This window comes from Chelon labrosus (assembly GCF_963514085.1).
Source record: "Chelon labrosus genome assembly, chromosome: 8".
Classification (NCBI taxonomy): domain Eukaryota; kingdom Metazoa; phylum Chordata; class Actinopteri; order Mugiliformes; family Mugilidae; genus Chelon; species Chelon labrosus.
In genome coordinates, this window is record NC_140358.1 from 9165915 (window position 1) to 9190732 (window position 24818).

The 24818-nt window shown below is 40.9% G+C and overlaps 1 protein-coding gene across 8 annotated transcripts; it reads right to left on the reverse strand.

Annotated features, from left to right (window-relative positions):
- Positions 1-22: 22 nt before the first annotated feature.
- map7d3 (MAP7 domain containing 3) lies at positions 23-23766 on the reverse strand. Of its 8 annotated transcripts, none has more exons than XM_084550018.1 (20): positions 23701-23766; positions 16942-17043; positions 16534-16614; positions 15960-16123; positions 15668-15779; positions 15176-15259; positions 13878-13985; positions 13012-13113; positions 12536-12634; positions 10578-10703; positions 8472-8587; positions 6487-6617; positions 6146-6366; positions 4794-4923; positions 4302-4587; positions 4101-4154; positions 3950-4022; positions 3582-3744; positions 2916-3208; positions 23-2837 (listed from the first exon to the last, which is right to left on the reverse strand). In XM_084550018.1, exons 1-20 carry the CDS (start codon positions 23744-23746, stop codon positions 2830-2832), a joined length of 2499 nt encoding a protein of 832 aa, XP_084406144.1. In that variant the 5' UTR covers positions 23747-23766; the 3' UTR covers positions 23-2829. The 8 variants fall into 8 exon arrangements, with proteins under 8 accessions (XP_084406144.1, XP_084406143.1, XP_084406145.1 ...); XM_084550017.1 differs by having other exon boundaries at positions 8472-8611; XM_084550019.1 differs by lacking the exon at positions 16534-16614 and having other exon boundaries at positions 8472-8611.
- Positions 23767-24818: the final 1052 nt, after the last annotated feature.

Below are 24818 nucleotides of genomic sequence, written 5' to 3' on the forward strand. Positions count from 1 at the left end.
ATCATTGCAATGGATTATTTTTGCAAGACTTTATTGTTTTAACAGTTTGTATCCTCTCAGTACACTTTAGATATATTTACAGTACAAATTTTATTTGTGGACAAGGTTAGTAAATCCTCCAGAGAAATATTCATATTCACAAAGCTGCCCTTGTTGGGCAGACTGATTGTCGAGGCCGAGGTAAGGACAAGCTTTCTCAGTTGACTGTGATACAGTAAAAATACTAAAGATCAATCTAAGGCACCGTTCTATCCTATCATTATAGATGACAATGAGGACTAAGAGCTGTCAGCTCTCTATGCAAGCCCTCATAGATGCAGCAGGACCTGGAATAGACAATATCTGTTCAAGCAGCAACTACAACAGCCCCCAAAACAGGTGATACTTATGAGAGGAAAGTGAGGGGGGGTTTGGATACAAGTGAGTTTTGTATTATGAATGAGACTCCTAAAACATCTGGTTGAGAACAAATCACAGAACCACAGAGAAACTACTTCCTGATATATCACAAACTGCTCTCCAAGGAGTCTGAACAATAAAGCTACTCCTCTGAAGCCATTCTTTACACATAGCAAGTAATTTGTGACAGTGCAGGGTCTCATATTTCCTAGATGAATAATGTATGAAAGCTAAAAGCTAACAGCTCAGAGACACTGTAAATAATGCAGGACGGTTTATGGAGTCTGTTACATTCTTCCAGCTTATTAATCAAAGCTAATATCTGAAAGCCCAGAGTCTTTATACACAGGGAGATTTTAGTAAGCCAGCAGAGGACAAGGCAAAAATTAAGGTCCACAAACCTAGTTTGCTTGAAATAGCCAAGCAAAGGGAATTTCAAGATTTCATGAAAAATCAAGAGCAAAAGCAAAAGTCTGACCCCTGCCATATTTAGTTTGGTGGATGCGCCCTCTTCAGTAGAACAGTTGAAACCTGAGCTGATGTGCCAACCCTTACTTTTCAACCACATCTTTTGACATAATATAAAACATATTTTGATGACAGTAACGCTCTGTGAGGCACAGGCATGACTCGCATCATGGGTCAGACGTGTTGACTGCTACGGCTCTGTCATAACAACGTCAACTTGTTTAGTCTGTGAGGCAATAATCAAAATGAGGGCATGCAGATACACACAGTTACACATACTATAATCCTGGGAAACGTATAGCAGATCCCCACTTGGCCTCTTATTTTGCAGAGCTCATGTGGAAGAGGGCTTTATGTAAATTTTGGGTTTCAAGGCTGCCCAAACCTAACCTGACTACCCCGTCACAGGGCACGAGTCAAACTGAAACATAACAGTCACGTACACAGACACATTAATTATCCACATCCTGAGCCACTCCATCTTAAACATGGCTTCATTTGCCTAATACTGATTATATACACAATACAATAACACTTAAATATATGTAGAAATGTATTTTCATATATAAACAAACAGACAAAGTTTATACTATAAAAACAGTTCAAATGAATTTTGTCGGATGCAGCAGCTAGTGCGATGGGAATTTTCGAAGGTTAGTGGGAAAAAGTTGAATTAAAAGGACAAAACCACACCGACTGAAGAATGGATGACAAAGTGTGCACTGGTGTTTCAGTTCAGATTATATCATTGAAAACCTGATTTCTAGTTTCAGCAAACGTGAACTCTGAATAGTGAGACAGAACAGTCAAGATTTCAAGTTCAGTAACAAAAAACGTCTTCAGAAGCAGCTGTGAATGAAGCTACAGATTTCACCTGTGCATTAGGTTAGTATGATACAGGTTATTCAAACTGCTGGAGAGATGAGACTAAAAATGAATCCAACTCAAACTCTCATGTAAATTACAATGACGCTAGTAAACATAAATTCTATATACATGTGTACAACAAAAGCATAAACTGACCCCAAATCAACACACTGCTGAAACGTCACTACAGTTTCGACATGTATCTCAACTTTCTTCACCTTCAAATGTAACTGTTGTGCTCCTGGAGCCCCCTAGCGGCCAAAGATAGAAGCAACTAAGGGAAATGAAATATGGGGCTTAAAGGAAAAGTCAAAGACTGTGAAGCAGGGTCCACCTCCATGTATAAGCACATGATGGGAGACAGCCAAACTGTGCGTGTATGAGCTTCAGCTCACAATTTTGCATATTCACACTTAAAAATATGAGTTTCGGGGGAAAAAAAAGGTAAGGCCATATTGCTGGATGCTGCAAAAAACAGCCAGTCAAGTAAATTTAGATGAACCATACGCAAAACCTAGGATGCTATCTCCACCCAAACCCCGCCAAATCTGAATCTATCAACATTTCTCCTATTAATTCACAATGTATTTCACACAGCCTCGCGTACACATGTGCTGGAATATTCTCATTTAAGAGAAAAAGAGACTAAACATATGATAACAATAATTACAATAACAAAGAAGCCAAAATTAATAAATTACAATGCACCCCTGACAAAGACACAACTTTTAAAAAAACGTAATCAAAATTGGACACAGCATTGAAAAAAAAAAAAAAAAAAAACTGTAGTCACAACAGGCAGAGAAAATAGACCTGGAACAAGCATGCTGAAGGAATCTTCAAAATTTCCCTGAAGCATAACATTTAATAACATATAATTTGAATATTTTTGTTTCCTCATCAAGTAGGGTGCAAATGTAGCACTTGGGGTGGTCTTTTGCTATCATCTTGAGCTCCTCCGTCTGGAAGAAGACGACGGGGAGAAAGGAGGACGAAGCCATTTGGAACTGATCGAGGATTTGTTTTTAAGGAACTCAGCTGGACAGGAACTTTAGGAGTGCAACACTAAGAGGCTCCTCCACAATGGCTTCAGCATCAAATCTCTACAGAGACACAAGATTAAAAGTTACAGTCTATCATGAAGGTATACACATTGAGGGTCTGTATAACTGACGGCTCACCTGACATGGCTTCTATGGGTTGATTTGAGGAATGCAGGGTGTTGATGGGGGTTCCCTTGTCCTCAAAGGCTACCCTGGTCCCATCAGAGCTCCCGTCACAGTTGATCAAGACCTGGTTACAGTCCTCTGCCTCGATGAGGGGTCTAGTCTTGGAGTGGACGTTGAGGTCAATGAGTTCTTCAAAGCTCCACTGGCCGGACTTACCGTTGAGACCTGAGACCACCCCCACCTTAGTGGAGTCCTGTTCATTCAGAAACTCAGATCCCTCGACAAGGCGGCCTTTAGGGACCGGACTGGAGACGGGGAGGAAAGAGTTAGTGGGAGGGGGTTAGGAACGTGACTTGGGAACAGAAAGACAAAACACTATTGTGTATATTACGTATATTTAAAATGTTTTAAAATAGTTTTCTGAACTGCTGGGCATTAACAGAAGCACTAGTATTTTATTATACATTTTAGGAGACATGACAAATGAACACGCTGCTGCTGGTATTTGGTATTTTACACACAAACCAACAGCAGTGATTGTTTAGAGATGAAAAAGAAATCTTTTCTGATCAACAGTGGTTACTCAGGTGTCACACTTTTCTTTACACTATTTCCAGCAGTTTAACCATAATGTGAACAGTTTCTATGCAGGTTTCTGTATCTACAGTTTAGTCATACCTTACTGCCTCAGTCTCGTCTGTGCTTATGCCGTTGTTCTCCTTGTCATCCGCCTCAGATTTTCCATTAACACTGCCCAGGGGCTCCACTCGTGCTGCAAGATCACCACTAGACAGAGCACACTCATCTTTGTCGTTCTCCATGGAAGTGTCATCTGTATCGGCTACGGCATCAAAGGAAGAGACTCAGAGAATTATGTAAATTCACACAAACCAGCTTTCTATTTAAAGCATATGCAAACACACACAAAACTGAGCAGTACTATCATCACTCTCAGTAACAAAATACCAAATTCAAAAATGACACAAATGTCACTGCACTATGGTATCCAGAAGGTGCTATCAAATGGAATGTTGCATAACACTTACTTTTGGTTTCAAAGTTTATCTGGTCCTCTCCTTCATCTCCATTGTCCTCGTCTTCCCCCTTATCGTCATCTCTCTGCACAGACATGATCAAGATGTTAACCAACACTCAGTGTAAACACTCAGTGTAACACTTTGATGTGTACCAGCTCACCTTGAAGTCATTTTGGTCCCCTTTTCTTGTTCTCTTCATTATTTCTTCAATTCTCTGAAATGGAAAGGTTTGGTTTTTGTAAGTATTTACAATTCCATTATGGTCAAGACGCTTGAGAATAAAACACTCATCTAATACTGGTTAAATGAATGTTAAAAATCAGTGTAAGGAGATAATGACATTTTCATCCATTCATCATACCTTCTTCCTCTCCATACGTTCTTGCTGGTTCTGCTGCATAATGCGGTCTCTCTCCTGACGGACTCTCTCCGCTTCCTCCAGGGCCTTGGCCTCAGCCTCTTCCCGCTCCTTCTGGAGCTCTGCCTGTTTTTGTGCTTCTTCTTCTGCCAGTCTCACCTTTTCCTCCTCTGCCAGGCGGGCTTCTTCTTCTTCTATAATTTTTCTCTCCTCTGCAAGCTTCTTCTCCTCCTCCAGGCGTTTCAGTCGAGCCTCCTCTGCTAAACGCTCCTCTTCTTCTTTTCTCACTCTGAGTCAATCAAGAAAAAGTTCTTTAACAACTAAGGTAATTTCTACTGGGGAGCAGTGTGAATATGTTTAGTCCTAAAGCCTCATTAGCTGGAAGAATGTGGATTGTACTTTTTATGCCAATAAAATATGACCAGATTCACTACTTCTCAAACTCTATGCTTGGTTTTACCTGCTACTACTACTACTACTACTACTACTACTTACCTCTCCTCTTCCTCTCTCTGTATCCTAAGCTGCTCCTCTTTCTCCTTCTGCTCTCGCATCAGTCTGCGGTTTTCCGCCAGGATTTTAGCTGCTTCAGCAGCTGAGTTAGTGCCTGACGTGGCCTTTGAGTCTGACCGGGAAGAAAGAAGATAAGTTTAGGACCATTGTTGTCCATTAGGGCCCGTATGTGCTGACCTGAGAGCACATCTGAGCCTCCTTGGGACAACTGATGATGAGTGATAGGAGAGAGAGACCCTTATTGGTGGAGGAGACTAACCGTGACAGAGAAAGATAGAAGCAGAACACAAGGGAGAACATGGCCTGATACAGTTGTGTAACTTTCACATGATCGTCTCTGTGCTCTTTGAGAGTACTTTATCCTCCTTGAGAATTCCCATACTGTACAGCACATAACATTGGAAAAAAGAAATACATTTGTCTGTCTGGAAAGTATAAGGCTATGGTAAGAAAATGAATAAACAGGACAGTTAAATAGATTCTGAACATTTTCATACAGTTCTTAACACAAATGTGCCAACCCAAATTGCAGCTTTGTTGTTTTTTCCACACATTTCTAATGCACAGAGGAAAACTTTCTTTTCCTGCTTCCACGTAGTATTAACCCACTATTAAAGCCATGTCATCTTGCAGAGCATGATATTCTCCAGGAGGTGGCAGAAGCAACAACAAATCCAGATCTCTTACAGGATGTGAGTCCGGCTGGGAATTAACAGGTCTTCTACTCCACTGAGATTTACTGCAACCCAAGCTGCAGTCACAACATTTGCAACATATACACACAAACACAATTCTCAATATCACCAGCAACAACACTTCACTAAAGGGGCTGATTTAGCTGATTAATGCAGATCTTAACAATTTGTCTAAAGTGCTTTTGCCAGTTTACTTGGATCCAATAGCTCTTGCAGTTTCATTTTCTTATATAACTTCTCTTTGCAATCCATTAATTAAGCGTAAATGGAACCGTATCTGAGCAATGGCTGCGTGGAGGATGATCAGCACAAAGCCTTTGTGCAGTAACAATCTTTCATTTGAAAAAGATTAAGGGACTCAGAGACAAATACCAGACGTGCCTCAGTGAAATATCAGAGTACAAATAAGTTATTTTAATATGTTTTGTAAATTGGTTGGACTTAGGTGGCTAAGAATGTCAGTAATATTTATTCAGTTAAGAGAAGATGTGTCTGGATACAGCAGTGCAAACATCCTGGCTGCCAGGATAACCATCAGTGTTGGTAAATATTGGTACTGACTGTCAGCTGACAAATGTGTTCACAAAACATAATACATTCCCATATTGGGCAGCATTGTAATCACAGTTAATTGCTCACCATCTTTCTCTTTGGTTTTGCTGGAATCGGAGGACTGTGGAGCCACCGGCAGGCCAGGACACAGATCCTTGGTCTTTGAGTCCCGCTTTCGTAAGGTTGGGGGCCCGGTCGGAGTGAGAGATGGTTTCTGGATGGGTGGGGGCTTAGTTGATGCAGGCTGGGGAGATGGGGGGCGCTGTTTCATTGCACCTGGCGAGGGTGGGCGTGTCTTAGGACTTTGTCTGTCAAAGGAAAATGTGTTCATTTGTTATTTACAATCAAATCCAAATGAAAGACTGCAACCAACCCTCCAAGAACTTAGAGGGGAATATACAATCAATGAAGCTGTGTGGGAGACCTACTTGGCTGCCACTGGGGAAGGGGTCCTCTTTGGTGCTGGATTGGGGGCAGGGGAGGGTGAACGATTGCGCCCCAGCGTAGAGGATGGGGAGGCAGGGCGTTGCCCCTGAGGCAATGGTAACTGTTTATCCTTCTATAGTGTCACACAAAAAAAGATAGAAAGGGAGAAGGAGTTAAAGAAAATATCTCAACTAGGGTTGTTTCAAGAAAGCTGTTGTAATCAAGCAAATAGGTTGATCTGACATCAAAAATTATCACTCCGTAACCATAACAATGACGGTTTTCCAAACTTTCGATTCCATACCATGAAGCAAGGATCACTTGCGAGTGGGAGGGAACTGTGTACAAAAGTTGTAAGCACTTCAGTGAAACAGAAGTTGCGTCTTCTTAGACAGTTGCATTTCATTTTAGAAGGCACTGAGGCATGAAATCATGTGGTATTTTCGATGAGCAAGCCAGAAGTAGAATGGAGAAAAATGAACACTGTGCATTTTTTGGAAATCTTGGGACCCTAGAAGGGACTCTATCCTAGGGCTGGAAACTATGAAACTGATTTGACAGATTCAGGAGTCTGTGTTAAAGTCCTGAAGGAACAGTGCAAAAACATGGAGGATCACAATAACAAAGTAACTAGTTTTACTTTTTATGTCCCTTTCCGTCTGTGATAGTAACACTATCAGATTATGTTTGGCACTGTAGACATGATGATGGGGTGCACAGCAAGGTGACTGAGGTCCCCCTCAGACATAAAATATACCAACTGTACATGCCAAGCAGTGGTGATGAATGCAAAATAAGCAAAATATTTTCTATAATGCATTTTATTTACATATGTAAGTGTTTTCTACTCTGATCAAGCTCTAGTCACACAGCTTGATCATCATCCCTTTTGAGAGAGGAAATTTTAAATAGGAGAATAACTGCACAACTGCACACTGTCACTGTGTGAGTGAGAAACTGATTGGAAAGACACTCAGTTATTTACATTTGACTGTGACCATAAATACAGCAAGCAACAAAGAAAGGATTCTTGCTCAAAACCTAAAGCTTATTTTCAGGCCATTAACGCTGTATTCTTAAATAGATCTACATAATTAGAAAACAAGAAGAAACTTTTCATTGAGGCAGTCTGACATCATTTAGCCATAAAGTGACACGCAACGTTTGAGTGACGAGCATGAGACGGTTAATTACAATTATCTCCTCACCAGTCTGTGCATGTGGAAGAATGAAGACAAATAGATTGTGAGAAAAGTCAAAGGCCTTTAACATGAGGCCCCAGGGTCTGGGTGGGGTCAGTTTTGCATGGCCTGATCTCTCCATAATCAGGCCATTGTGAACCCCTTTGTCTCATGCTATGACAATGAAGGCCTTCACAACCACAGAGGAGGAGGACAGACAGGTTGTGAGAGAGCCAGGCAGTACAGGCTACCAAGTGAGAACATGGAGATATGACTTATGAGTAGCAGCAGGTTAAAATTATGCCAATGCATGAGCGAATTTAAAATAATGAGTGAGGTCAAAGAACAGCTGGTGGAATGAGATTTCCCTATGCTTAGCATCCTGCAGAGGTACTTTGACAGGCAAATGTAGCAGGATATGTGCATATAAATCAGAGCTTTTGGTTCCCTATGCTCATTTGTCTGAGCAATGTCACTTTAACGTAGCATACACATGCTGCCATTTCTTAATCACTCGTGAGTTTTCCACTCTTTGATTCCCTTAGATATAAATAACATTAGAGATGGCATCTAAAGCCCTGCATCCAGGTTACTCCATCACTAAATGCAAACTGGCTCCATGACAGAGAGATATGTAAATTCAACATTATCCTTAGGAGCACACGACTGCACTGTAAATGACAGAAAATAAAATTTGCAGAATGAAATATAACCGTTAACAGATAAACCTATTTTACAAACATTATATGCTTCTTACAGTAGAAGTCAGTGGTGTTAGTAACATTAAGGTCAAGCAGTATTCTCACCAGTGAAGGGTCGAGGGCTCCATCGGCTGACACCGATGTGGTCATGCCGCTCTTCTGCCGGTCAATGCTGCGGCTGCGCACGGGTCCACGCGGTGGGTGCAGGGGACTGGCAGAGGCTGAGCGAGGACATAGGTGACACTCTGGTAAAGGACACAGTCATCGCAGGACCATGGCAGCACAACCAATGGGAGGAGTGATAAGCGACCACATTGGGCAGCAAAGCAGCAAAGAGCAAAAGGAGAGAATGATAAAGAGAATGGGGGAAAGAATGAGGGAAGGATGGAGAGCAAGAGAGAGGAATGGGGGACAGATGATGGTTGAAAGAAATGCAGGAAAGTTTTTGTAAGGGGACAAGAGCACAAAACAAAATAGCGATTTGTTAGATATAGCACTTTATGCAGGGATTAGCTTGACTTACGAAGCTTCAACTGAGCTGGAAATCACTGGAGACATGACGAGCAAGGGGCCAACAATCTCACAAAAAACCCCAACACCCTGCTGGTGCCAAAGCTTCAGACACAACATGGAACAAACCTGAACACCAAGCACCACAGCGCACACTACATAAAACCTACCACCAACAAATCACAACAAATACCGACATTGCAAACATACATACAGATTTATTAGTACACTAAAACACACAACGAATGTTGAATGTGTTCAGTTTTGTGTTTAATTACAGTAACTAAAAAATGTGAGTAAAATGCAATCTTTGAGTCCTTGATGCCATCTGTTCTAGATCTTACAGGAACCATGACATTAGCTATGGATCTCAGGACAAAGCTGTCTTTCAGCAGCATGTAATCAGATATAAAATTGTAATTCAGAGCAGCAAAATAACTATCAACCTTCAGTGACAACGGCTCAAAGGCACTATCATTAGAAGCAAGTTTAAGTGCAGCCTGTACTTAGTTCAGAGCAGAAATAGTGTTGTCCATTGACTTGCTCTTTCTGTTAGATAGAGAGATTAGCCATCATAATCCTGAGACCTGGAGAACTCTCCCTGCCACAGCCTGGTCACAAATGTGTTCTGTAATTCATTCTGACTGCGTACTGAGCAGTGACAATGAAATCTAGCCTGTCATGCAGTACTGCCAATGTGAATGAGTCATGTTTCTACTGGGGCTATACTTAGCAGAAGATCTATAACCGCTAATGGGTTTGTAATGGCCGGTCAGTAAACACTACAGCCTAAACCCAACATAAGGAATACAGCTGCGGCTTTGAAATTAGATGGTACTTTTCAGTATAGTTAATACTACTATTGAAAATGAAACGTATAGTCACCCAGAACAAAGCGTTCATCTTTGTGGGAGACTCCAATGCTAGAATGCTAAGCTTCCAATGCTAGAACTACAACTGATGAGTCATGTAATGGAGATCATCCCCATCACAGTACTACACATAAAGGAACAGTACACATTAAATGTAAGACATGCAGGTCAGCCAGTAATACATAGGCTCAGCTGGATGTAATTAGAGCTCATTTGACAACATAACGTGAGCCCAAACTTTGTGACTTCAAGTGCTTATTGAGTCTCAAGCTCTCTGGTCTCAATACCAGAACACATGCACAACAGTCTCATTCTGACGTAACAAGAACCACTCGGTAAGCAGCTTAGAGTAAATCTCCCGGCATGGACCGAGGCTTCTCGGATACAGAAAATTTCTCCTGGCCAAGTCTACCCTGCTCGGGCACAGCACACAACGGTCAATTGTATCAGATCTGAGAGTGCATGTGAGCTGCACTCATGCGCGTCTCAATGTTTATTGAGAAACTATGTCCTCTCACGTGAGAATACTTTACTGCAAATGCTTACTGTACATACATAAAACAGCTGATCGCACAATAGTGGCTTTTAAACACAGTGTAGACACAGGGAGCTGTAGACAGACTTTGGTAATTCCACCACCACCACCACCACCGTGTGAAAACCATTCAGTTTGAAGGGAGTGTTCAAAAAGCAGGGCGGTCTGCAGCAGGGCACTGGGATGAACTCATCTAGTGAAGGAAGTAACTAATTATTGATAAAATGCAAGGGAGACCAAGGTTTCTGTCTAGCCATCGTTCCTCTCTGTCAGGGTCTCCTAAGCGGAGGTTACCTGGAGCATCTGTTCCTTCAGCGGACAGGGCGGCGGCGCTCTTGCTCCTAGCTAGTGAGGCCTGGGTGGGGGTGAGCAGGCGACTAAGGACCTCTCCATCCACAGTACTGGCCGGTGGCCTGCGAGCTACACGGCCAAAATGTCGCCGAAAATCAGCAGAGAAAAAAAAGACCAAGAAAGAAAGGGTGGATAAGAATGGGGAATGAAGGCAAAAGAAAGAAAGGTCACCATGTGATTTAACAGGAGAGAATCAACATATAGAACCAGAAGGTTATGTCTCCATAATCCATGAGTTCCTTATCAACCATCTTTTTACTTAATATTAAATTAGACAAAATTAGTCAATAACAGATAGTGAGTAAAGGACGCCATGGAGAAGAAGTGAGACAGACCAAAGACCAATTGTCCAGTAATTGAGGATCAGTTAAATCAAAAGTCAGATTAGAATATGAGGTCAAATCAATGGTCCCTTGAGGCAGAGGAGGGTGTGCTGATGGGAAAAACAAACCATTAATGAAGTTCAAAGAGAGCAGAGGAATACTATTAGAACGGAAGATGAGACGAAAGACCAAGTGAAAGGACTGAATGACTGTGATTGCAAGAGTTTGTTAGTTTCTGCTGTACAATGTCTTCAATGGCTGAGATGAAGAAGGTTCATATTTTAAATAATCTGAATGAGGAGCCTGACTATGGTGCTTTGTAGTAGCTCAGCATGTTACAAAAGCACTTCGGTGGACCTTGATTTCACAGCAGAAACAAAGAGCCCTTGCTTCCATGAAATGGAAGAACTGAAAATTCCCCATTTAGGCTTTTGTGGCTACCTAAGCTACAAACAGGAAATTATCAGGGGAGAGTGGATATTTAAGAGTTAAAAGGCCTATTTTGCCACATGTCCCTAAATGCTAGCCCTTCAAAAGGAGATTTTCACTCCTTTTAGGAACCCCTTACTGAGAGGACATCTGTTGTTGACAGACTTGATTTTTCTAAACGGTTGAGTGGAAGGCCGAGGAGCATGACAGCATGGCTTGCTGCTCTGCATCCAGGTAAGAACATTAGATTGTGATAAGGCTATCGCTACAAAGACAGAAAATTATCTGTTGGGAGAATTGGGATGAAGAAAATGTTTTAACTATAGATCCAAAATGATAATTCGGTAATGCTAGCTGTGTTGTATTATTGCTCAGGTTAACCACACAAAAAATACATATGGACAGGACAGGAACAAGTTTACAATCTCACTGCCACAAAGGAGCTAATATGGATGAGGGACAAACAAAAGCATTGGTAGTTAATAGCAATTTGCAAACTGCAGTGAGTTGCTGTGGTCATTTCTGAGCTCTGAGGTGCTACAGTAGGATGGCACTGACATACACCACATTGAAGCACGAGCAACTTAAATCCAGTTGTGACGTCATCTTGAAGGGAGAAAACAATCAACACTTTGTGACAACAGAACAATACAACGTTAGTGCAGACAGGCCACACAACAAAACAATTCCTGTGTTGACATTTGAGAAGAAAAAAGTTAAAAAGAAATCAGCTGTCAGTAAGAAACATGGCACAGCATGGCATAGTGCATGATCTGGTAGGTTAAGACAGCAAGAAGGTTAAAGGATTCATTGAACAAGCATTTTTCCCAGTAAATCCTAGACAAGCGACATGTAGAGTCAGTTAGCATTTGCCTTGGAGTCAAAGAAAGAGTCATTGAGTTGAAAGAGAATATATATGGAAAAAGGGCATATGCAGTAAAAAGAGCCGGCCAGTTAAAACCCCTTAAGCTCCACAAGACTGAACGGCAATAAAGGAGTTCCTCAAAAGCTCTTGGTAGCGGACAGTGTTTTTAAGGACTTGGGAAGACTGTGGAATCAGAATGTGGAAGCCATTAACATCAGAGCCACGTGCTTGTTATTCAAAGAGAGAGCCCTGAGCAAAGCATGCTGATTGTTCATGCTAGCCACCTTGATCATCCGTTGTCCCCTTATCAGGCTTGGCAGGGGTCTGTCCTCTGCCCACACTTACTCGCGTAAGGGAGGAACTTCTCTTCTTCATGGAACGGCCTACAGACATGAGAGTGGAGTTATAGCCAAGCAGGCACTGGAAGGACTTAACAAGGAAACCCCAAAGACGGTTTACAAGTCATATGAACTTCATTTGGCTTTATGTGAGTCACCAGGTTAGAACTGACATCAGCTGATGCCCCAGTTTAAGAGACTGTCTCATCTGATCATGCTGCCTCATTCCCTGTAAATCAGACTGCCTTTTTTAGTAATAATCTTAACAGTTGTCAATGTTTGAACCAAATAAAAAGCTGAAAACTAGCTTGCTATGTGTTTGCCAGAGCTGAATATGCAGTGGAGTAGTTTGACAGAACGTGTACTGTACACCATCTCTGTTATGAAAGCATCATGTGGGATGGAGAAGGGATTTTCTGCACCTGTCTGTTCCACCTGAAGCTTTTTGCCGTCTTCCTTACTGGCCTGTGCAGCATCACCATTGCTAGGCAACCGGTTACAAGATGAACTCCTCGGCTTAATCCCTGAGAGACAATGATGAAACACCCAACGGTGAAATCATATGACACTGTCCTGTATAGGTTTATATTTTTAAGTGGTAGGATGATTATGAAACAGACTGAGAAGTTTAAAAAAAAAAATTAGAAAGAATGTCATAGAAGGAAAATGGCACTGGCATCCCATAGAAGCCCTGGAGATATATTAATCACTTAATTATTTTTTTCAGCAGAAATCAAATATTTTCTTGTGATTTTTTCCCCCCAATACATTCTTTGTGGATCAGAATAAGCTTGTGGACGTTGTGACAAAAGAATGAAAGGCTTCCCTACAACTAAACAATAATATAACTGTCATTAAGACATCACTATTCCGTGCTTGGGTCCTGTTATAATTCATAAATTTGATTGAGTACTTCCAAAAGATGCATGGAGAATGTATGCAGTAGAATTGTGAGGTGTCTGGAAGCAGAGATAGACACTGAGACATTGTTACCAATCCATCTGTGCACCAGTGAGCCTGTGTGATAAAACCTTGGATATGAGAAAGGGCACAGGTCAAAATTCATTCTGAGTTTGCAGAAATGGTGGGTTTGTCACCAACAGTTACCTTGAAACATCCATACATTAATAATCACAGAAAAACATTTACATAGCTGATAAATAGACTGTCTGTCGTTCAGTATGTTGGTTAAAATGCAGCACTGGGATGCAGGGAGGGTGGGACGGAATGAAAGAGAAGAAACAAGGAAAGGAGGGAGGGAGGGAGGGAGGGAAGAGAGGAGACTTACGTTTGTCGGGTGATTTGACGAGGGTGGCAGAGGAGGAGGATAGACGTTTACTGATGCCAGCCTCAGACGGCTGTTTCAGGTTCATAGTGGATGTGGAGCGCTTGTCGACTAAAAGGGAGGAGGAAAGACAGACAAGGGAGGCGGGGGTTTACACAGGAGGGCAGCCAATGAGGGAGGAATTTCAGACGCACAAGGGAGTACGAGGTTCCACCAGAGTGTAACCCCTCTAACAGGCAAAGGGTTATAAGTTCATCATTAAGTGCTTTATTAACACGCTTTGAATAAATCCCATGCTATTAATGCAATGTTGATTGATGTTTATATATAAATACCATAACACAGGCAGTATGGTTTCAGAGCTAGACATTATGGTTAGTACACAGTGGATGCCTATTTCTGACCACTCCAAAGAAGAGAGCATCCCCAGCATTATATTGTCCATACCAGATGCAATATAAGTCTTAGTTGAATATCATTAGAATAGGATTCCATGCAAAGTGACCCATCCGACCTGGAACAGCATGACAGGACTGGGCAATATTCCATAAAATCAATATTGATTATCACATTTAAGTTGTTAAGTATTAAAACAATACATTTTCAAATACTTCTGTGCATCTTCATCTTCAAACTATTTGCACGGCAATAAACCGAAAACTTTAGATCTGAACCGAGTAAAAATTTTTTACTTGTTTCACATCTTTTTACTTCAAAAAGTCTTACCTAACTAAATTGTTTTAACATATGGAGAAGTGTTAGCAAAAACTGGAAAATAGTAATACATTAAAGTGCAAAATGAAAATTCCTCTTCTGCTAACTTTTTCTTGGACATATGGGATATTCTGCATCATGGTTGTGTTGCTAAAATAAACTTGTTGTGTTTCCCTTTGGAGAGGCTACTCTTTTCTTGCTATATTGCTTTATACTGTGTTTATTTAATTTAATTAGAGAATATAGGTTCTTTGTTGAAAGCTATCGGCAAGTTCAGGCAGCACTGGTGCATTAAGGGACAGATCACTCATATTTATTTATAGGGTTATTTTGCCCAGCCCTATAGACCATTGTGAATGAAAAGCCTAAACCTACACTTACAGCTAATATTCAAACGCAAAGCACTTTCAGAACAAAAGCCCCATACAAAAAATGTTAGTGAAAAACTGCCAGTTAGGATGCAGGTGGGGTGTGGTGGGATGGGGAGTTTTGGTGGAAGAGATAGTAGGAAACCTAGCTATCTGGTGTGCCAGTGCCAGTCCATGCTGCGTTGCTATATTGGAGAGCAAATTATCAACAAACAAAACCTTGTTGTTTCCTTGGTGGCTTTTCTGGCGAGGCAGAGGAGATAACTATAGTTACTGGAGATGAGGCACTGGCATCAGAATCTCCTGTGGGAAAAGACAGCTCTCATGGAGGAGCAGTAAAACACAAGAAGAGGAGGCAAATTCTTCATAAAAAGAAAGAGATGGAGGCGAAACCTGGTGGATAGCCATCAGCCTTTCCTTATCACCCACTGCCTAAAGCAATAAATGTACTGGATAGCTACAGTTTGTGGTGGACATAAAATAAAAGGACAGTCAACACTTTTTGAAGAACAGGTAGCAAATATTACATTTAACTGTAATAATTAATCAACTATAATTAACATACTTAACTTTAATTCAAATCATCTCATTTAGCAATGGCATTATTCAGATGCTTGCCTAACTGTTTTAAATTGATTTCATGTATATTGTTGGTGGATTTAACTTCAACTGTGGTAAAACATGACAGCACATAGATGAAGGGGCCTCTACCTGTTCGTCCATCTGAGTCAGTGGACAGTCCTCCCCAAGACCATCTTTTCTGCCTCTGCTCCACTCGCTGACTACGCTCCATTGTCCGCCTCATCACTGCCTCGTAGTGCTCCTAAAAGCATAAATTAATCATAAAGTGGCGGCATGTGTAAAAGGCAAGACATTTACAGGAGAATAACATTCGCCTCTAAAAACAGAACCAAAGATCTGCACTTGTTGCTTGGTTCAGTAATTAATTGTGCAACAATAAGCACTGCTTAGAAGATGTACCCTCCATCAGTGCTGCAGCTACCTTTTCCTCTTCCTGTTTCAGCTTCCTCTTCTCCTCTACAGCCAGTCGTTTCTGCTCCTCCTTCTTTCGCTGTTCCTCAACCTTCTTCTGACGCTCCTCCATCTGACGCTCCACTTGCAGTTTGGCTTTGCGTTCCCGCTCCATGATCTGAGACTCTCTCAAAGCTGATGACACATTTAGTATGTTCATGCATTGACAGCGAGTGCGTTGCAGGAATAAAGTGATTTATTAGTATGTTGTCTTCTTATTTGGAATCATTATTTATTAAGAACTTACAACATAAAGCGTTGCTAACTACTACATTCATTACAAATGAATGTAACGATTGAGCTGATTGATAGTTTGTTTCAATTACCACATGCATCTTGAAATATTTTGTGCAAGTCCAAAACTCCAAAAGTTACTATTACATGTGACAAAGCTGAAACAATCATTGCCAATCAAAGGATGATTAAATTATCAAAACAGGATGATTTTTCTGTCAACTGACATTTTGATTTATCTCATATTTTTTTGCTCTAAATAATTTTTTGCTCTAAAATAATTTCATACAGAATCTGAGAAACCCTCTTACCCTGTTGTCTCTCTGCCTCCTCTCGTCTCTCTTTTGCCACTCGCAATCGGTCGTCTATTCTAAGAGCGGCACCGTCAATGACTGCAAACACACACGTGCATATGTGGTTAAAAGTATAAGCATATGCAGCAATTCATATAGAGACACTTGAGAGTAGACAGTGCAGCGAAGTGTGACAAAGGGCTTTGTATTAGGCAGGCAGATGTGTGCATGTGACTGTCATTAATAAGCTTTGTCAACTGTTACAGTAATAAGATGATGACCAACTGCAGTAATCCACAATGAGAGAATGGTGGAGGCGGACTGTGTTACATATAATGGTTCAAATTATAGAAGACAACAATGCCGTGACAGGGCAGTTTCTGTGAGAAGCAATCCGCCTCTGTGTCAGGGTGTGGTGTCATTTACCTGGCCTACACCCCTGAGGTTTAGCTGGTGCGTTGGTTGTAGGTCCGGGACTGTTCCCTGACGAGCTGCGCCGTTCCTCGGCTTGTGCCTGTGCAGCTGCAGCTGTATGTAGGAGAACACACAGGCACCCACAGTTTATACACAGAAAACTACTTTCACTTTATGTCATGTCTGCCGAGGCAGGTATATCAAATGATACAAATAAAAAAACTGAACTGCTTTCCGACTCAGTGAAGTTGAAATCAGCTGTTTCTCTCTGTGCTTTGTTTGTTTTCCATAGGAATGTTAGTTCTAGAAAGATCCAACGGATTTGAAGCTACATAACAATCCAGCTATTCAGCATCAGACATAACCCCTCGTTCATGGGCAACCCCGTGGCAAGCCATACACTGCTTTCTGTGAAAATCTGGGAGGGATGGTCTGCTGTAATAGAGAAATCTGGAATTGGCTTTCTGGTATACAGCTAATGTTTTTTTTTTGGGGGGGGGGGGGACTCAATTGATCGGTGCAATTGGTGTTGCACCGGTCAGTGAACATACAGTCCATCTTGTTCTGATACCCACAGACTACAGAGCAGTTTTAGATGCAGGGGTTACAAATATGCTTCCAAGGCAGCAAATAAATCTGCTTTCCCATTCAAGCACCACAATAAGGCGTAGTACAGCCAAAACTATTCACATGAAAACCATGCTAAGGAGATACAAGGCCAGGAAGGAAGGAAACAGTGAGGACATGATCAAGCTTTATTAGCCCGGCATCAGTCATCAGTCTCTTTCCTTCTTCTTGGCACGCATTCAACCTTCAACAGAACTGCTGACAAAGAGCAAAACAATAGTCAGTCATGTGATACTCACAGTATTGATTAACACCTCTCACTGTGTTCAGAAAGTGTCTCACTCTCTCCATTGTTAATCTAAAATCCCATTGTTCATATGATCATAAGAATTAACAAAACAACACACCTATACTTTTTGTAACACTGTGTTTTTAAAACAAAGATCAGACTGTCTATACACGTGTTAGTCCATCTATGACACATGCACTACAGATCACCAAAGTGAATACCATACACTTTACATCACCACCAACCAGCGGGGTAATGCATGTGATGTTTAGAAAATTCTGATGAACCCTGATTTTGGGAAATATCTTTCCCAATATTCATGCATTCAGTTGGGACACAGCCAGTAGTTATCAAAAAAAAAAATATGGTATACTATGGGACATTACTAATTTAATCAGTTTGGAGTAACAATACTTGTTTGTTCCCTTATCTACTGAAAGAATAGAAAATATCAACTACAACCCTTAATGTGGATAAACCAAAGGATAGTTTTGCTTGGCTTGACAAAGCCTGTGATCTATTTCATGCAGTGTCACAGAAGAGTCAAACCAATGCTGACCAACACTACTTAACATGCAACAGTACTACTTTGTCTTTCATCAGGCTGAGAGGAAACAAAATTAGCCAATTCATGATACTATGCAGGCCTGTTTGCGGGGCATGACTGTGGTGACGAGTTTGAGGCGTAGAAGTAAGACTAAATTGAGATCAACTCTGTCTACACCTAACAAAAGCTGTTGTTGTTGTATATGGTAAGATAAACATGAAACACAAACTGGAATGTCATACTTTAACGTCTAAAAGGTGTATCGACAAATCTCCAGTAGCTTTCTCATGTAGTCATGTCTACTTTGTGGTAGACACATTTATCTCCCTGTACTGCCGTTTCTTATGCCCTAATTTAAATCCTTAACATCCTGTTGCTTCACATCAAACACTTCCACCAGCATATCATTGGAAGGTTTCTTTTATAATACAGCATTAAAAATGCAGCCAAAGCTAGGATATAGACATTTGCCTTTAAAAGAGGCAACTATAGCAAACAGAAATGGTCACACTAAGCCACTTAATGGACATCAAAGTAAGAAATGCCATTTAGCATGTGGCTGCATGAACAAACAATCACACTGTCCACCACAGGCAATGATCCTGGTTTCTCATAATAAAGCGTGACGTGCATGTCCTGTCTGTATGGAAATCCACTCTACTACCTTACTCTCTGGAAAGCAGGGTGGACAATAGGCCCTTCTTACATGAAGCAGCACTGCCAAATTGAGTGGTTTATTCGCTCAGCTGATTACTAAATAGGTTTTGTTTGCACCCTTGAACCAAAGCAAAATGTATGAGTGCTGACAAGAAGACATCAGAAATGTAAGAGCTCGACAAACCAGATATCAGCGTGACCAGGACAGAGCAAAAATACCGGAAAAGTTAAGTAAGATATGCATGCACATGAATATCTGTATGACACAGCAGCATCGATGTTGTTCAGTCAAAGAAGCCTTTGAAGGGTCAAAGTCTGCAGATAATTTTCAAAACAAGTGAACAAGTCACTTCACTTTTTCCCTGAGATTCCCTCTAGTCAATTGCAAAAGATTTGATGGTACTTAACAACTCAACAAGATTGTTCTTAACTAATCACATGAATCATTAAAAACAAAAAAATACACAAAAAAAAAACACACTGACCACAAAGCAAACAAGGAAACTAGTATAATAATAATATCACACTGTGTAGTAGCACACAGAAAAGGTTAGCATATGGATTTTGGAACACTGGTGAAATTGCTATTGACGTAACCTTCATATTTACTTAAGCAAATAGTCAGGAAAAACAGATGGGACACAACGTGTAACAAGGCAACTGTTGCTAAGTGACAGAGCAGCTGGGATGGATGAAGAGCTTCTCAACCATCCTTTGGCCTGTATCATGGAAGATATGGACTCGGACGTGAAATGATTCATAACTAAATACAGTAAACACAGCAGTAGGGCTTTGAAGGCTAAGGGAAGAATAAGTGTCGACCTACAAGCAACAATTATTTCATGTTCATGATGCACAAAATACAGTATTTTACTAGAAGTATAACCTTGTCAATGACATAACACCACTACAGAAAACTGAGGTTGATTCAGGATAGTCTAAAAAGAGACTGTTCAAATATTGTGTTCTGATGATATAAGCTTTGTCATACGGCATATCGCTTAGATTTCAAGCCAACTTATGGTAGCAAACTGCATCCCCTGCCCTTTAAAGGGAAGTAAAAGCAGACAGGAATGCAAAGGGGTTAAGTGGGTAGCAGATGTTAAGGTAATGCAGACTATTTATGCATAATAGAATCAGCTGTAACACTGCATGTAATAGGTCCTTCTGTGCAAAACACTGAGCCTGTTAAGATTCTACTAAATCTCAACAAACACGGTGGCTCAGCTGTGATGACAAAAAAGTAACTCAGAAACAGCATCTTGGAATAAAATGCACGAACCCTCCACTGACACACACATTCATGTGTTGATTTAATGAGATCAGGAGGAAGAGATACTGTTTTCCCAAAAGACCTCAAGAGAGCCAGGTGTGCTCATAGAAATGAAAAGAGCCAATCAGAGGAGCTGTCTCTCATCACTCCATCACTATGGAGACTTGCACATATTAACATAAATCAGTATTGAAGCCTCAACAAACTGCAAAATCTTCATAAGGGCACAGGGACAGCTATATCTATACTGGTTTGAGCTATGTTCATCAGTCTTAGTAGAAGATTCTCAAATAGTGGAGTGGAGCACATATACTAATTGACCGGCTGGAGTTCAGCCTTCGGGCTGCTGGGTTATTATGGCAGCAATAAAGACCACCAGGGGGGCTGATGATGACCCAGCTCTGCAAGCCAGACAAAACACTAAACAGGAAATAGTCTGCATTACATCGTAATAGTCCCAGTCAAATGCTAGATCTCTAAATAACAAGTAAAATCATCAGACAGTTTTTGTCACATACAAGGTTGGTTTAGTGAACACACAGCGTAAGGGAGAAGCAAGAGTTAGATCACTGAGTCAGGTCTCCTTTCTGCCCCTTCTTCCAACTGCACTCTTTATTGTGCCCTGAAGCATGGTACAACTAAGCAGCTTGTTGCACAGGAAGTGTCTGCACTGCTAAATATAAGGGTGGATGACCATTTGACATTGCATCCTAAAAGTATCCTGGGACTTTTAACTCCAACTTAACAACTTGAACCTACAATTACTCTGTTCTCTTTGGTAAATTTTGTCCAATTTTGTTGACCGTCCACAGCCTGGAGATTTCAGGTCAGATAATGCTGCTGATGCATGCTCACGAACGTGCACGCACACGCACATACAAACACACTAAATCTTCAATGGGATTACCGAGGCCTGTTCATGCAAAGGTAAGCTTTGGCTATTTGCAGTACTAGCAGGATAATGATGACACAGCCCAGTTTCCTAGGGAGTCTCTTTCTCCAGGTGGACTAATTGCTTTAGCAGATATGGGCACTGACAGGATTTGATCTCACCCAAAACCATTATTTTTAATAATTATCAGTTCAACTGTTGCCTATTCCTTAATGGCACAGCTTTGGTAGTTAAAACCAACGGTGTGTATCGTCTTACAGTGTTGGTGAAATGAACACTGTATATAGTGAACTGAAAACAGACACTACAAATGTGAATATCCTGAAATTAAAAGTTACATGCCAAGGAGCAGGCTGCATTTATACTTTTCAGCCTTATACAACTATAATCATTTAGTTTATAGGTCTCACGGTTTAAAAATAAGTTAGAGCCAAGCGTATCGAACCAAACTTCCTGTTTCCATAATTTGTGACAAATATATGTATTGTTACAGCTGTTGCCTCTTATTGTTGTGTGTAGCTCAATTTTCAGCAGCCATCTTCAGCTGCCAATTATTCTGGCAAATTTCAACACTGTGCCTAACAGATAGAAACTGGCCACCTACAGCAATTGTCAATCTAGACAATTTGGAACAAGTTTGATGCCTTGTGAACCAACTATTCTGAGGATGGTCTGACGCTAGCTATAGTCTATACAAATTAACATGTTTTGCTAGTCAAATCTGTGCCATGTGAGCACATTTGTGCAAACACACTGTATGAAGAGCCTGCCATCCAATTTAAAAGGTGAAATCAAAACAAAGATGTGTATGTGTGCTACAAGGCCAGAGCCAAGTGAACACATCCAGGAAACTACACATTGAATTTGAGGCTGGTTCATTTCCTCCTTTGGTTAAATCCAACCAGCTCAGAAATACTTTTCATGCTTTTAATTCTACAGCAGCATTTGCTGAGCCAGGATCTGGATAACCTTGCTGTGTGACTTGCTGTAGTGTGATCTCCCTTCATAATAATAGGGTACGTTTTCTCCTTGCTCACATTCTTGTGGAAATGACTGTGCACATGAGCTAGATTCCTAACATCATTTTATTATTGTCAGCCCTCCGTTCAGACTGAAGGCTGCGCAAACTTTTGCTCAGGACATTATTTTGTTCCTAATAAAGCCAGCATACATAACATAACTCCAAACTTGGTGGATATTTTCACAAAACCACAGAATTGGTTTCCACGCTAAAAAGGCTGAATGGAAAAGTTAAGGGAAACAGGAAGAAGATCAGCACTAAATATGGGCCAGTTGTTGCCAGGAGCAAAAAATGCATACACCCAAACGGGGTATGCAGAAAACTCCCTTACCCTAAAACAGCCCAAACTGCTGCTCCAGCCATAACAAACCATGCATTCATGCCCGCAGATGCAAACACAGTAAACATCCATGTTTGCGTCTGGATGGGGCCAGCTGACGCGTGGATGAAAAGCACTGATAGAGACTTTGCTGTTTCAGTTGGCCAACATAGCACTGTTACCAAAAAAAAACTCAATGACACAAGACTGCTGTTCCAACAAGAACACGGTTATCGTTGCATCTAGACATTTCAAGAAAAGCAAATGCACAGCTTTATTCTCCTATAAGAGCCCAGTGTGAGTGACACTCCAGCTTTATCCGAAATTCAGGTCAGACATTGTTATGGTCACCCTCCCGGGAGAGTGGCGGGGGTTATGCCATATGTCAGCAAATAAAAGTAACTGTCAGCCTATGGATATATAGGAGAGGGAAGATCATTTGGTGAAAGATAAGATGAGTTTCAGAGCAGGAAGCTACAGAAGTGCTGATGTATGAATAGGCTGATCTGATCTGGAGAAAACAAATTGTCTGTCAATTTCTATGGTTAGATTCCTGTCAACATTAATACAAAAGACATGACAGAAGAGCTGCTATCAGAAAAGCCATCAGCTAGAGAGAGCAGATGATCCCTTTAGACAAGAATCCCCAAGTGAACAGCAACGTTATCTAGAGCACTGAGGTTGACCAGTTACAAGCAGCTAGCTAGCCTTACCAGGAATACAGAGAATGCACATCCAGTGTAATATACCCACAAGACAGCGCATTGTTGGAAAACGTGATTTAAACAAGGCCGAAGTAGAGATAAGTAGCAGAAAAGACTGATATGTCAACCGGCTCCAGGGCTACAAAACATAACGTTACAACTTAAGCTAACGTTAACTGCAAGTTAGTGAGCTAAACAAGCTCGCCTGGTTCCCGTTTAAAATCAACAGTAACTATCAGCTAAGTTTGGCAAATTCAGCCCATCTAACTTTTAAAGCGGGAGGAAGTTATACATATATATATATAAATATATATCCTGCGTCCATTGTGAGTAGACAACCGGGCAGCGAGCTAACGTTATTAGCTTGAAAAGCTGGTCGCGATATAACACGTTCAAATGACCCGGTTAACAGCGACAAACATTACAAAGTTATTTCTACACTGCCAAACGCAACGGAGTCAAAATACAAATATCTAGCTACGACTGCCAGGAGATTTCTTACCCATTTGGGCTCGCAAGCCTTTGAGAGTCGTAGCGCCCTCCGCCATTTCTATGAAGTTTTCCTTCTCTGTTTTTTCTAAAGTAGGAGCGCGTAACACATCGCAGCCGGTAGGACTCGGACACCACGGGGACGTGGACACCAAAGAGAGTGTGAGATGTAAAGAGGTCTCACACTGATCCGTTTCCAGAAACCAATATAATTAAACGTACAAAGTGCAGCGGAAACCTTTTGTTTTAGGTATGGTCATCTTTAGAAATTCTACACCAGAAGCTTTACATATCATTTATTTTTTTTAATCCAAATCTGTTCGTTAGAATTAAAAAAAGAGAGTACATTTGAAAGTTAATCACACTGTCACATATTACACTTAAAATTAAACCATTGGTTCACGAAGAGTAGTTGCAACACTGCAAATAGTTTTCGTAAATTCAAATACTAAAAGTGAAAGCAGAAACTGCAGAGTTTTTAAACTTTTTCCTGTTTGCCTTCAACCCTAAAAGAAAAGCCGCGCAAAAACCCAGAGTGTAACAATTAATTATTGAGCATTGATTCACCTTTTTTTAATAGACGATCGTGGTTTGGGGGTGGGGGTTATGGGAAGTGAAAAATACCGGTCACATTTGCAGTGAGAGCCAGGAGCGCCCCCTTGCGATTATAAGGGGTAGTTGCTGCATCCTAATAAATGTAAAGTTTAACCATAAATGGTGCTGACAACATTAGAAAGCAAGAAAAGTTAACTAAAATAACTTCGATACTTTAACCAAACAGGACGATTGGATTAAGCAAACAGAATAATTTCACGATATAAAAGTTTTTGTAAGGTGTGTAAGATTTACAGATTTTTCAGAGTAAAAGAAAGAACAACATTAAACATAACTGAGAATTTGCTTATCGCCTTCCTTTGACGTGGATTTAAAAAGCAGTGATGGAAAAAAATTAAAGGCTTACCAGATTTAATGTGGTGGAAAAATTTGTAGGGCTGGAGATCAAGAGAAATGGTCATCAGTTGGCAAACGTTTTCCCAATGAGAGAATAACACATTTTCTCAGAGCACTGAGTTCTTTCTCTAAGCATCAACACTACATCCTCTGTCCTGGTCTTGCTCACATGCTTCAGCT

Excerpts from the sequence above, each read along its gene's own strand:
- map7d3 (XM_084550017.1), bottom strand. The coding sequence starts at position 23,746 with ATGGCGGAGGGCGCTACGACTCTCAAAGGCTTGCGAGCCCAAATGG. Across the intron at positions 6,367-6,486 it reads CCTTCCCCAGTGGCAGCCAA|ACAAAGTCCTAAGACACGCC; the intron begins GTAGGTCTCCCA and ends TTCCTTTGACAG. Across the intron at positions 4,588-4,793 it reads CAGAGAGAGGAAGAGGAGAG|AGTGAGAAAAGAAGAAGAGG; the intron begins GTAAGTAGTAGT and ends TGATTGACTCAG.